The sequence below is a fragment of the Ammospiza caudacuta genome, chromosome 18, assembly GCF_027887145.1.
Source record: "Ammospiza caudacuta isolate bAmmCau1 chromosome 18, bAmmCau1.pri, whole genome shotgun sequence".
Taxonomy (NCBI): domain Eukaryota; kingdom Metazoa; phylum Chordata; class Aves; order Passeriformes; family Passerellidae; genus Ammospiza; species Ammospiza caudacuta.
In genome coordinates, this window is record NC_080610.1 from 7,771,665 (window position 1) to 7,786,077 (window position 14,413).

The 14,413-nt window shown below is 49.0% G+C and overlaps 1 protein-coding gene across 1 annotated transcript; it reads left to right on the forward strand.

Moving 5' to 3' along the window:
- Positions 1–686: 686 nt before the first annotated feature.
- On the forward strand, positions 687–3,731 carry SDF2L1 (stromal cell derived factor 2 like 1). Its single transcript, XM_058816569.1, has 3 exons — positions 687–923; positions 1,665–1,861; positions 3,054–3,731. The coding sequence occupies exons 1-3, from the start codon at positions 755–757 to the stop codon at positions 3,330–3,332; spliced, it is 645 nt and encodes a 214-aa protein (XP_058672552.1). The 5' UTR covers positions 687–754; the 3' UTR covers positions 3,333–3,731.
- Positions 3,732–14,413: the final 10,682 nt, after the last annotated feature.

The following is a 14,413-nucleotide window of genomic DNA, read 5'->3' on the forward strand; positions in this document are numbered from 1 at the left end:
AGGGGCCAGAATGGAACAGCAGGGGCTGATTGACCCGACAGTGCAACTGCGGCTCCCCGAGGCGGGATCCGAGCACTGCCCGTACCGGGGCTCCGACCTCCGGGCCGGTTTGTCCCTGGCACTGCTCTCGCTGTCAGGACATTTGTCCTTCCCTGGCTCCGGTAATACCCGGCCGGTCCTACCCACAGCACGTTTCCCTTCAACAACCCCTCAGCCTGACCTGGCTGTGATTGTTCATACAGCCCAGACCACGTTAGACGGGAGGGTCGCACTGACAGACCTGGCCTCTCCTCCTACGTTCTCAGCAAGGGCAAACTGCAGAGCCGTGTCAGCGCTGCCACGGGGGTGCCCGGCAGCCGGCGGTGACACCGCTCCGCTCCCGGGGGTGCCCAATAGCCGGCGGTGACACCGCTCCGCGCCCGGGGGTGCCCAGCAGCCGGCGGTGACACCGGGCCCGGGGTCGGCGGCAGCGCGGCCCCGACCTGCACCGTGAGGGAGAGCGCCCGCAGTTCTCCTTCGCGTCCTCACTGAGGGGGGGCCGCCACGCCGCGCTCTCTGATTGGCCACTCCCCTCCTTGCCGGTTCGCCGTAGCCCAATGAGGACGCGCGGCGGAGTGGGGGGCGGGTGGTGATTGGCTGAGCGCGGCGGTGGGCGGGGCGGTGGCTGGGCCCGCGCGGGGGAGCGGAAGCGCCGCGCTGAGGGCGGCAGGGCTGAGGGGGCTGAGGGGCGGCGGGGCCGGCCGGGTGCGGCGCGATGCGGGGCGGCCGCCGCCTCTTCCCGCTGCTGCTCCTGGCGCTGCTGCCCGGGCTGTGCCACGGCAGGGAGTCGGCGCCGGGCGCCGTGACTTGCGGCTCGGTGCTGAAACTGCTCAACACCCGCCACAACGTCCGGCTCCACTCGCATGAGGTCAAGTACGGCTCCGGTGAGCAGGGCCTGGCCGGGGAGCTGGAACATGGCGGGACACGGGCTGTGAGGGGCCGAGGAAGCGGCGGGGGGACAGGTCGTGCCTGACCGGGAAATGGCGGGGGTGGGCCGGCAGTGAGGGTGGTGGGGAAGTGGAGGAAGTTGGCGTGTCCCGAGGTTCCTATCCCCGGTGCAGAGGAAAGCGGCAGGCCCGGGATGGGGTGTAGGGATGGGCTGGAGGCACGGCAGGGACAGGGGGATGCTGAGGCCTGTGGGACAGGAAGATGTCGGGAAGATGTGTCAGCTGCGCTGTGGGCCCTGGAGCCGGGATGTGGCAGGGCTGCTTTGCCCTCTCCTAGGTAAGCCCTGCTGTGTGTCTCGGCCCTCAGCAGCACCTTCCCAGTGCCTGCTCTGACAACGAGGGTGTTGGTGTGTTGGGGAACACGAAGACCTTGATAGTATTTTTGATAAAGGTGGGATGTTGTGAATAGTACCTGTCATGGATCAGATTTTTTTTTCTTGTGTTCACCATGAACTTTGACAGTTTGCATCTGCTAACACATGCTGTGTTTCCCTGTTTCCATCTGAAAGATGATTTGGTACCTGCATTCCTTTTGCAGTCAGTAAATGGACTGTGAGAATTAAGCATCTTTTAAACATGAAGGCATGACAACATTCAAGCAAATCTCTGTAGTTTTCTCACGTCTTTTTGAACTGGGGAAGCAGGATAAGTCTGTATAATTTAATTTTATTCAACCAGGAAGTGGGCAGCAGTCAGTGACAGGAGTTGAAGCCTCAGATGATGCCAACAGCTACTGGCGGATCCGTGGGAAGAGTGACAGCAGCTGCCAGCGTGGGACACCAGTGAAATGTGGGCAAGCCATACGACTCACCCACGTTAACACTGGGAAAAACCTGCACACTCATCACTTCCCATCACCACTCTCCAATAACCAAGTGAGTTGGTTTAAATCTTAAGCTTCTGTACAAGTAGTGCATGCTATTGACAAGAGTCTCTCCAGTTACTTGGGTTTATGGAGAATCAGGCTTGAGTATCAGCTGCCAGAAGCAGTGTGTCTGTGCATATCCAGATTCAAGTATAGGCTTTTCTGCATCCTGAAATTATGTATTTCAGTTCTTGACAGAGGTAATATAGTATGTGCCAGCATTGGTATTTCACAGTACTTTTAACAAATCTGCTTTTTTTTTTTTTTTATTTTTCTGCACCATTGCTGCTGGGAAGGCTGTTCTGAAATGCTTGGTGTTTTCTAGATGCAGGAGATTGAGTGTCTCCCTCAACATTGTGAAGATTGCTCTAGAGCCAGGCAATTAGTCATGTGTTATAACATTAGGCATTCCTATGTCCATGTTCCTTGGTGATCCAGTCTATTAGTCTCAGTTGTCTTCTTGCTGTCTCTGTTTCATTTCACTGTTCATATTTTTCTGACCTCATTCCACAGGAAAACTGAACTGCTCTTGAAATCCTACTTACTTATAATTTTGTACATATCTAGAAGAGTGTTATTTCTAACTGTAATCCAGCCCCAGAACAAATACTTCTCCAAGATGGAAAATTTCTTGTAAATAATGTGGTTGTTGGAAGATTTTTTTTCTTAGTCATGTCAGCCTGTGTAGATAGGTTGTTGCATTCAAACTTGGAAGCTCTGACGCTTTGTGGAAAAATTTTTCTTTGACCATGAGTAAAGTGGCTGAAACAATAAGGTTCAGCTCTGTGTAGGGTGTCTCAATAATTTGATTATTAAAAGAAGTGATGGAAAAGTAACATTTCAAATGAATTGTCTAAGGGAAAGATTGACTCTGAAACATTCCCTGAGTTTCATTTTTCAGTGTAGACACTTCATATATTGTCATTAAGAATGTTCAACTGTCATTGTGGAGTTTTGTTTGGAGCTTTTTCAGCACTTTTTGCTCAGATTACAGGTTGGAGTTTGTTGCACTGTGTGTTCAGATTGTCTGGTAGAACCTTACTGCTTCTGGCTTCAGTAACTGCTGACAAAGCAGAACAACAGCACTTCTTTCTTCTTTCCCCATCCTTGTCTTTGAACTCTGCTGGGTCTGTGCTTGGTGTTTGTGTGTCCTGGAGGTGTTTGCTTACACTCTCACTTCAGGAAGCTTGTGTCTCTGACAGGAAGTAAGTGCCTTTGGGGATGATGGCGAAGGAGATGACCTGGATTTCTGGATTGTGCAGTGCAGTGGTTCTTACTGGGAGCGGGAGGATGCCGTGCGCTTCAAGCACGTGGGCACCGAGGTGTTCCTGTCCATCACGGGGGAGCAGTACGGGCACCCCATCCGAGGCCAGCGCGAGGTGCACGGCATGCCCGCTGCCAACCACCACAACTATTGGAAAGCCATGGAGGGAGTCTTCATCAAACCCAGTCTGGACCCTGCAAAACACGATGAGCTCTGAATTGGCACAGGATCCAAAACGCTTCGTGTGACTCCAGTGTTTGGAGATGCTAATCCTTGGTCTCAGATTCTAAGTCCTGCCTTGCCTGAGTGACTGATTTTCTGTGTTACTGAAGGGCATTAGCTCATTCTAGGAATGCAGCACTTCTGTGGGGAATGGCTTCTGCCAGGTTCGGCTGCTGACATTTATTTGGTGAAGTCCTTTCTGAATTTCCAAGCTTTATTGGTGAAACTAGTTCCTACATCTGTTAGGTTTTGTTGTCATTTGTTTGCTTGTTACTTTTTCTCGAATTCGAAGGAAATGAAAAAATGAAAGTAATACTTTCCTCTAGTCTCAAGTACAATAAAACTTTGTGTTTTGTAATCTTTTTCCAGCTATAATTAAATATTTAGAAACTGATTTTTACATCCTAGTGAAAGAATGTTATTGATGAGGAGACGGATTGAGTGTAGAAACGGAAAAATGGTTCTGAAATATGGTGGTTTTTTTATGACTTTCAGTCAGCTATTCAGTCTTTGAGTTTAAAAAAAGTATTCATTTGAAAATTGCATCCAATGTCTTATGAGAGTTTCATTCTGTATTGTATTGGAAGATTTGAAAATACTGTGTATGTTGGAGTAAGAAGACAAAATTTTAATAGCTTTACTTTGTCCAAGAAATTCAGATGTTCTAGTAGCGGTGGTACAGCTGATTGTCCACTGGTAAGGCTGCTCTGCTCTGTGAACAGGTGCAGAAAACTGCTGCTTGCTTAACTAATATTGGAATTTTGCAGAGTTTCTCATGGTGTAAAGGAATGGTTAAATTTGGCTTACTTCTGTGTCACTACAAGATCAGTCTGACAATCCAGGTGAATAAATAGTGAGGCATACATCTATGTGGGGCTTTTTATGTGTGAATCCAGAAGAGCAAAAAAAACCTGAGACAATGGTTTGGTCGTGGATTTCTGACAGAGTGGTATGCACTGGAGTGCTAGCAAGGAATCTTCACTGAACAAGAATTTCTGTGTTCCTCTGTGAAAAGGAATTAATTCTTCAGTGTGTTTTTTACACAGTGGTACTGGAAATACTGATTAAAATTCAAAATGCCATGTATTTGTGATTTTGTCTGAAATTGAAAAGCTTACCAAATCAGTGAGAAAAGTCAGAACATTCAGGTGTTCTTGTTTCCATGTGTAAATAGTTTACTGATTACAGTGCTCATTAGTCAATCAGTTAAAGAAGCAGGAAACTGATTTACTGCTCTTCCAGCTGCAGTTGGGAGCTGCAGTGTTGGTGCTGTGTTGAGAGGGTGCAGTAGGCAGTTGAGTTCAGCTTTACAAATCCAGCAGGCTGCTCTGTGCACCTCCTGCAGGAGTGCTGGCTCCAGGCTTTATTTAAGGATTTCCTGCTAGGGAAGATCTGTCCAAACCCTATGGAAAAAGGAACCTCTGTAGCAGCATTTCTGTGTACCTTGCTATTTTTCTTCAAAGGAAAAGGTAAGAATGTTTTTCTAGTAATTTTAGTTGCGTGTGTGTATTTAAAGATTGCAGGCATTTTGGAGATTAAGTAGACTGGCTTTTGCTGTTTTGTATTAGAAATAAACTTTCCTGTGATTAATATTTCAGGTTCACTGATACTCTTGACTAATTGGTATTGAGGTTATAGCTATAAAAGGATAACTATTTAAAAACAAAACAAAAACTTGCATAAACAAGCTTTTCCCTTATTAAGGAGAGCTTTTCTTTTGAAGGTGTTATATACATAAACACAAAACATGTAATGGCATTTGACAGGAGGAAGAAATAGTCTTGGCAGTGAGTTCTCTAAGTTCACTAAGAGCTAAAATGCTTTGTGCCTACCCCAATGGACTTAGTGTTTGTGCACCTGTGGAATACTGAATTGGCTGAGAGGGGGTAGAACTGTGGGGCTCATCTCAGTCTGTGTGCCAGGTGTTATCCCCACCCAATGACTGTCTGTGCCTGGATGTTTTTATCCATGGCAAAGGTGGTTTTCAGTCTTATTTGTTATGCTTGAGTGAAATCTCACTGGACCTTTGGCTTTCTGTTCTGGATTTGAACCAAATTGGTTTGGTGAGGCTGTGAAAAAGCTGACTTTTAGTCCTTATTGCTTACTTCCTTATGTTCTGTTTTGAGAACTATTTGTGCCTTTTGTTCCTAAAGAACCAAGCTGCCACACACAAATATACTCATGAATGCCTTATTTAAAGACATGTTCAACAATATTCCTGTGAGCTGAGTTTCCTCCACTTCTGACTCTGACCAAAGTGTAAAATTTGCTTAGACTTTAATATTTCACTAGAGTGTGTGTCAGAGTAGTTGGGGGGATTTTGTTTGGTTGGGATTTTTCCCCCAGTTTTTATCACTGTAAGTGGTGGTCTGAAGGCATCTCAAATAAGGCTGTTTGAAGTACACCTTACTTTGGGAAAGTATAATATAGTGCATCAAGCACTATTGGTACCCCTAGCATGCTGAATTCTGGCTACAAAAGTCATGTTAATGTAGGAAGTGCAAAAATTACAGCTGTGAAAAATGATGGCTTGTGCTCCTGTGCAAGTACTGAGATTTCAGAGTGTGATTCAGGTGTTTTTAATTACTTTGGCTGCTCATAATTCAGTTTTTCAGTCCTGCTCCCATGAGTGAGGATTAGAGACTTGGAGAATCTGTTTTTGTATTGCTGTATGGTGGTGTTTGTTTTCCATATAATTTTACTGTCTGCCTAAAGCTGTTGGGGCTCTAGGGTAAAACATGAAATACTGAGAGGCGTAGATATAAAAGTTGGGAATTCTGTTTTGTTTCTTTATTTTCCTTTATTTTAAAATTATACATTTTATACCTCCTGTCAAAATTCTTTGTATGCTTCAAGGTTAAATGAAACCAGTTTATTTTGTCTTCTGATGCTACCAGAAAATAATTCTCTCAAATAAGAAAGTACAGGTGCTTTCCTGTTTTTCACTTTTTTACTACAAGAACTCTCTGAGAAAGTGCACCAATGTTGTTTTGTGCCCCTTGTTTAAGAAACCAGAAAGGCTTTTGGGGAAAGAATTAGAAGGATCTCTATTTATAATGGTTCTCAGCAGGAATAGTTGCTAGTCAGTCTTTGAAATCTGTCAAATAGTGCATTTTACAAATATGCATATACCTAGTTCAGTATGAAATGCCAAAGGTTTCCTTAGATATGTTAATTTCTAGGCAAGTGTGTGCCTACAGATATTTTTACTCTATTTCTGGAAGCTCTTTAAAGCTCTGCACAACTGCTCTGCATATGAACACTTGCCACACTGCCTTTTTTAGTCAGGATGAATGAAACCTGGGTTTAGTTCTTCCAATGTGCTGGAAGGGATGTGTTGCTCATTGATTCTGCATTCTGAATGTTGAGGCTAAATATAAACCAGTGTTTGTATTTAGATGGTACAACCATAATTTAATTTATTGTGTTTAGGAATACTAATTGGGTATATCTGTTCTTAGTAGGTTAAATTAGCATATCTTTTTTAAGAGGAAAAAAAAAATACAGTCAAAACAAGCCTGTATCAATGACTCTTACTCAGCAGTATTTGTAAGCCTGGTAGTTTTGCTGAATCTTCTCTGAGTTCTGCCTGCCTCCCCCAGCTCTGAAGCAGTGGCTGACCCTGTAGATGCTCCACATTTCCCACCTGGCCAAGGCAGAGGCTGACCTGTGGCAGTGTGTCCTTCCAGCAGCAGCATCCTGCTGGTGCCTGACTCCCTGCTTGGCATCCTTGCTGCTCTCTGCTCAATTCCCTGCTGGCAGCTGAGAGCCTGTCAGAGATTTGTGTATGTAGGGTGTCTGATGCTGATGCCCCTTTCCTAGTTTTGAGTTTGCATCTGTGCCTTTTTGGTTTTGCAATTTTCTCTTTAAAAACGTCTCCTGTAATCCAGCCCTGGGTCACCAATCAATTATCTTTTATAATTAATTGCTTCATAACGTGGCTGTTTCATCAGCTGCCTTTCAGGAACTCGTGTTTGGGGTTACAAGACAGCACTTGTGGTTGTGTCATTTAGCTTTATAAGGAAGCAAGAAAAGAAGTTAAATAGGAGTATTTGAAGCTAAGGAAGTGCTTTCGTCTTCACTGTGCTTGGTTCTGTCCTGTGGGGTAGGCAGCACAGGGCATGGTTTTCTTCTTCAAGGAAGAATAAAACATTCAACCTTACCAACCTGGAGTTATGTAGGAAACACAAGGCAATTTGAACATTACCTTAGGGTTTCTTATGCATGCAGGTCACAAACAGTAATAAACTTTAAGCATTTTGAAAAACCTTAGGAAGCTAAAGGAGTAAGTATTTCATACCTCTTCCTTCCAGGGATATTCTAAGCATCTTGGTGCTCCCATGGTTATAAATTCTTTGGTAGGGTGTGCAGTATTTACACTTTTTTTTTTTTTTTTTTTTTTTTCTGTGCAAAAGAGGGAAACCCAGCATTAGCTTCTTCTCATCTGTTCCCTGAGTCAAACTTGCTGTAATTGCAGTAATGCATGGAAATTGATTGAGACATGGTCAGCCAATTCCTGTGAGGACAGTACTGGTTTATTTTGGGTTATATGAGCAAGGAGGGAATATAGTGAGCACCTTGAAAAGTAGACTTCAGCAGCTGCACTGTTCAATGCTTCTTTCTATTTAAATTGCATCAAATTGAACTGATTATAAAAGCCTTTTTACTATATTTGGTATTGTGCTAATTCTAAATTAGCATAAAGTTCACAGTGAAATCCTCTGATAGCTCTGAGACTGATTCAAGCTGCTGTTCTGTGAGGGATTCATCTGTCTCCTGTCCTTTGTGAAAATGGTATCCTGCTTCATTAGGATAAGAAGTGTTAGAAGCTGTATGATATCTCAAGGGTCCCAAACCTTTATGAAACACTTGACAATTAATCAGAATGTGTACAAGCTGTAAAGATGTGTAATTACTTCCTATGTGCTTTTTTAAATTTTGTAAAAATAATGTGTGGATGCTGACTTTGGCTGTGTGGAGGACTGCCAAGCTTTGGCTTGGATCTGTGACTCTTTTCTTGATCCTCATGGTGGTTATGTATTTATCCACCTCGGCTTCGTTTGCTGAGTACTAATAATTAGTACAAGTGTGTGCTGTACTGAAAATCGAAGTAGGTGGGGTGTGTCTAAGTGCAACTCAAACCACAGCTGAACATAGATGCCCGATGTTATTATTTTTCTTCTGCTGATGCCCTCACAGCCCCATCTCTGCCTGGGAGGCTCGGGCTGCCTGACTCGGCCGGTGCCCGCAGACAGCCCCTACACGAGAGTTCTCTTCTGTGCGATTAAATGCTGTTGGCTCCTCTGTCCTGCCTAGGGAGCAGCCCTGTGGGTGAGCTGTATGAAACCCTGCGTGGGGTGGATGCGGGCAGGGCCGTGACAGGAGCGGGCGCGTCCCGTTCTCTCGGTGCCGGAGCCGCGGCCGCTAGTCAGCGCTGCTCCCCCGCCTTCCTGCCTGCCTGCGAGCCCTGTGCCTCTGGCAGCCCGGCAGGGTTTCAGCAGCGCGGCTTTGATCGCCGCAGATTTATACTCTTCGGGGGGAAACAAATAACATCCGCTTCCCCCGCGTTACACTGCTAAGGCGATCAGCTGCTGCAAGACCGCCCGTGCGGCCGTGCCTCCTTAGGTGTGCTCTGCCAAGTCGTGTTCTGCTCGGTTATTAGAAGGGAAGTTTAAAACATTAGCATAAGCTCTGAAGCGGCGCTTCAAGCGTTTCTGTTTACTATTTTTCTTTAGGATCGTTGAAGTGCGGCCAAGGATGAAGTCTGTTTGCTTACAGTGTACATTTAAGGCAATTATCTGTATTGTAAAATTAAATACCGGTTTGTGCTCGGTGGGGGAAGAAAACGCACAAAAGGATCGTTTAAAAGGGAGCTCTCCTTGTCCTGTCATGTACAGAAAAACGCATTGCATTTCGCAAGATCTCGACAGTAAAAGCTAAAACGAAACGATCTGTTCCTAACTAGAATAGGCTGCACGTCAGCGGTAGTTACAGGAACACCTCTTATCCCTAGCGTAGCTCACCTGGCTCTCCTCGGCTCTTGCTGGACCGCTTCCCCTGGAGTAGATCCTGTGCTATCCGCCGAGGATTCCCCTTTGGCATGAGGATGAAAGCCGAGCTGCCATCTCTTACCGACACGGTATCGCTTTGCGAGCCGCTGCGAGGCTTCTCCCAGCCATCCTGCGGGGATGCAGCTCCCGCGGGCTTCGTGGGTCACCCACATCGCGCCCCACCAGCCGCCCTCAAGTGGGGACAGCAAGCGGCGGGTCCAGCTCCCCTTCCTACCAGCGCAGTTATTGCCGAGGGCTTTGTTCACGTGCCAAAAGAACGTGTGGTTTGTTGGTTTTTTTTCCTGCATGTCTGCCTGGCGGTGCAATTTGGGTTTCTCAGCATCCGCCGCCTGCCAATATTCTTTCATGTCTAGCAAAAAGATGCTCTCTCACAGGAGCCTTCAGGGATTCCGGGTACCAGTATTTGCGTGCCAGCCCCTGCTAACGGCGATCCTTGGGTGCTGGCAGGAAACCTTCATCCTCGTAGCGAAATTGTTCTCACGGCTCACTCTGCCCCTATCCCTCTGCTCTCTGCCGGGCACGATCGGCGTCTCTTTATTGAGCCTCGCCGGCCGCAGCGGGGCGTGGAGGGAGCGGGGAGGTCCCAGGGTGTGCGCCGGCCCCAGCGGAGCCCCCGGCTGCGGGCAGAGCCCGGGCCCGGCAGAGCCTGGGCGGGCGCGGCTCCCGTGGAAGGAAGAGCTCTCGCCGCTGGGCGCGGCAGTGCTTGGCCGCAGGGCCGGGACTGGGCAGTGCCTGTGTCCGATGGGGCAGCAGAGAGGGCGATTCCTCCGCTGCCTTCACCCGACTTCCTCTGGCCAGGCGGCACATTTAAAGCCCAGTAGCTCGAGAGCCCAAAAGGCTGCACAAGCGAATTGCTGTGACTTCTTGTGCCGAGAAAACACAGCGGCGGCTCAGTCGGTACCTGCCCGGGAGAGGGAGCTGACAGGTTCGCGGGGGCCCTGAGTGCTTATCCCGCATCAAGGACGCCCGGAGGCCTTCGTGCTTAGGGGTGTTCTAATCGTGCTTTTATACGGTTTGTGAGAGGGCTTCCGGCCCTGTCCGGCTGCTGACACTGAGAGAAACACGCCGTAATGCATTCTCAGCAGTTCCCATCCTAGTACAAACCCATCTAGCTCGGTAACTGCCTTCGGCGGGCACACGGAAAGTGATGTAGGAAAATAATCGCACAGGCACTTGTTTAATCACCTGTCTACTCCGCTTGTATCCTCCTTGCTTGTTCAAAACGGGAAGGGTCATGATGCCAGCAATATCTTACACTGGGCTAGCATTCAGTGTGCTTGTGACTCCATTGCCGAAGGAAAAAAAAAATATATAAAACTCTTATAGCATTAAACCTGAGCAGGTAAAACAGACCTCAAGAAGTGCAGAATGCGAGGCTTCTCCTGAAATTGCACCCAAGGGAGCACCATCTGCTCTCTCTTGCAAATATTATACTTTTGAACACATTACCTCTGCCTTTGCTGGGTGAGGATGTGCAGATGATTATAGTCGAGCTGCAGGCAATTTTCTATAAAGCTGCACAGCTAAACACGTTTGTGTTGTGTTGCGTTTCCTCAGCAATACAAACCCACGGTGAGATTGGCTCTCAGTCGAGCTTAGAGACTTCAGTCTCAAGGGCATAATAGTTCAAAATGTTAAATTATTTGCCTCTCTCTATGTGTGCTGTTTTCCCTCATGAAATGGGCGGCTGTTTATTGTGAGCAATTAACTGAAATCTTGCTTAAGAAATCCCAGCAGCCTCGGAGCCCCTCGGTCTCGGCTCTGGGGGAAATAGTGCTTCGTGGCACCCCTTAGGAACTCTGCCATTCCCAGGGGTAAAGCCGGGCGCCGGGGGACAGGAGGGATGGGATGCTGCTCGGCAAAGGGCGAGGAGGGGCGATCCGACCGGCGGGAATACATTCGGTCTTTAAGGGGTAAATTCGCAGTTGGGAGGGCACAACCTCCCTCCTCCCCGCTCAAAAAGGTAGGGCTACGTGTGATTTTTTTTTTTTTTTTTTTTTTGGAAGCGGTAGCTGGAGTTGAAGGGACGCCGCCCTCCGAGAGAGCAGGAGTGGGTGGCAGAGAAAAGCCTGAGAACCCTCCCAAGACTGCAAATTTGACATAGCAGCTTTTTTCGGCTTCCTCCCCAGCGACACCCGAAAGCCGCGCCGGGGAGCGAGGGAACCCCGTAACTCTTGTTCTGCTGGGACGGGGAGGGGGATCCCAAATGTGGGGAGCATGAGAACAAAGTGAATGTGCGAGTCAGGGACGGAGAACGAGGCTTTCCGAGCCCCCAGCAGGGCAGGGGCGGGGGCTGCGAGGGGCAGGGCGCAGGCGTGGAGCGGCCGTACAATGGGAGCTGGCCAGGGGAGGGTGCTTCAGCATCCTCAGCACGAACCTGCTGCCGGGGCGGCTCCTGCTCTGCCCACAGCCCGCTCCTGGCTGGGAACCCCCGGCAGAGCTGCGGCAGCGGAGGTTGTGCCGGCTGCTTGCCGGGGCACCGGCCCTACCGGGGAGGAGATGCTGCGTGGGAGGCGCTGGGGAGGCTGGTGCTGAGTGGGATGCTACATTAAAAGATGCTTTGAAGGGAAGATACTAAACGCCGAATGTCGCTTTTCTTTCCAACCTGCTTTCTGTGCTCTTCTGCATAGGAAAGTTGCCCGGTCTTGTCAGGAAACCACCTTAACACTAGATCTTATTTTCTTATATCTAGTGTCTTAAGAAACCGAAGGAAAAGTGATTGTTTTTCAGTCTGAGACACTATGGTTTATACTGAAAGAATTCCTTAATACTTAACCTAAAATAGAATTCCATCCTCATAAAGTGTTAGTTAAAGTCCAGGGATCTTTTGGAATTAATAGGTAGAGCTATGCTTAAGGTACTGAACTGGAACTGATGAGCAGTGCTCAGTTTGTAGCTGCAGAGAACTGAGTGATCCCAAAAACGTGTCGGTGCTTCTTCTTCCCATCTGGAAGAGAAAATTATAGGTTTTCTTTGCCTTGTCTGTGAGCAGTGCTCTGGGTTTCGGGGCAGGTGTCCAAGGAGCCAGCATGGAGTCTGGGTGACATGCCCAGGGCTGCCCAGGTGCATCCCTGCCCTCCCAACATCCCTCTCGCCCGCAGCCGCGCAGAGCGGCGGGAGATCACCCTCTGCCTCTGTGCTGTGGGAAGGTTAAAATGGCGACGGCCACCCTGTCCCTCGAAGGCAGGGATTTCTGTCTGTCCCTGTCCGGCTGTGCAGGGGCTCTGGGGTGTGGGGGTGCCTGGGCACAGTCGCCACCGCCCGGTTGAGGGAGGCTGGGTGTTCTGCCGGGAGCCAGCCCCTCTTTGGCCCGGGCTGCTTTGGCCCCTGTTCCTGCTGCGCCCGGTGCTTTCTCCGCCGGGACTGACCGGCTGCAGGTGGGAGACTCTCACCCACTGCTTTGAGGGAAATGCCGTGAAACAGTGCGGGGGCTCAGCCCCAAGCCCCCCGGAGGTGCTTTCCCGATGGCACGGTCGGACCAGCAGCAGGCTCCCCCCAGTCTCCGGGGCATTTATGTGCATCAGTGGATTTAAATTGAATAGAGAAGAGCCAGGGAAGGATGTTCTTGGGTATCGGGCAGAGGTATTTTGGGCAGATAATCGGAAATGTGTGACGGAATAGCCTGAGTTATACTTACTCCTGCTGTGTCGTCCCCCCTCCCCCTCCAAACTTATGTTTATTGTGTGCCCCCAAGTTAATAAAAAAAATTCAAGACGTCTATGTCGAGAAGTGGTTTTAGCCGGTGTCCCCTTTGCCCCCGCTCTGAGCCTGTCCTCGCGGTCTCTGCTGGCACTGGCAGACGTGACTCTTCGCGTCAGCCCTTCACGGAGGGGAAGGCAGTGGCTTCAAGCGCACCTTCCCCGACGGAAGGGGGGCCGCCCTCTGCCTCCCTGTGTCACGGGAGGGGGGGAAGATCCTCAGGCTTGACGCCTTCCTTTTGGTCAGAGCCTGCGAACAAAGCGGCGGCACCGGCTGCCAGCGGGGTCCTCTCATGAGCCGGGGGCTCTCGCACCCCCCAAACCATCGCTTTGCGGGGCCGGTTCACCCGGCAGCAGCTGTCGGGCTCAGCCGGCTGCGGTGCACCGGCGTTTGCCGAGCACCGAAAATGAGCCCCGGCACCGAAACCCTTTATTCCCGCCGGCGGCAGCGCGTCCGGGGCTGCCGGTGCCGCTCGCACGGGTGTGTGCTCGCCGCGCCGTCGGGGCCGCGGAGCCCGGGGAGCCCCCCCCGGCCCGAGAGCCGCTCTGCGGCGGACGGGAAGGCAGCCTGGGGCTTTACCCCACCCGCTGCAGTGCCGAGAGCCCTTCATTCACGTAGTCCGGGCTTTAAAGAAGACCCCTTACCCCACTGTCTTCCATAATACAGGGTGCAAGTGGAAAACAGTTCGGCTCCACTTCTCCCGATTTGAGTATTATTCAGATTCTCTCGCCCCTAATCTCCTGCTTTTTTTTTCTTTCCTCCCCCCCTTTTTTAAATGTATGTGAGAGAGATTTCGAGGGATGGGGAGGAGATTGGTCGTTAAGTTTTCTTCCTTCCTGTAAAAATTTACGTTTCAGTAAGGTTGTCTGTGTGTGAACAGGAAAATGAGGGGGAAAAGGGATCTGATCAGAGAATTCAGACATTCAACCAAAACTACTCTTTCACTTGCTCCAAACACTGCTATAAATGTCCTAAGTTAATCACTTGGTGTTTGGGGATAGGCAGCAAGAAATCCCTAGCTTTGCTTCTTCTTGGTGTCTGCAACAGCTTGCACATGAAGGTGACCTCCATACTTCTTCTCTAGGGCTGGTGAGAGATCCCCTTTTCCTTCAGAATGGGAAGTTTTTTATTTTCTCCTTCTCTCAGAACACAGACTCCCTTTTGTTTGAATTTTTCAAAATAATTTAGAGATGTGTAAAAGGTGTATCCACTGTGAAAAGAAAACCAAGTAACAGAATCTTGTGCTGGAGGGCTGTGTAAACTCAGATGCCATCACCCCAACCTTGTTCTGAAATATGACAGGAAT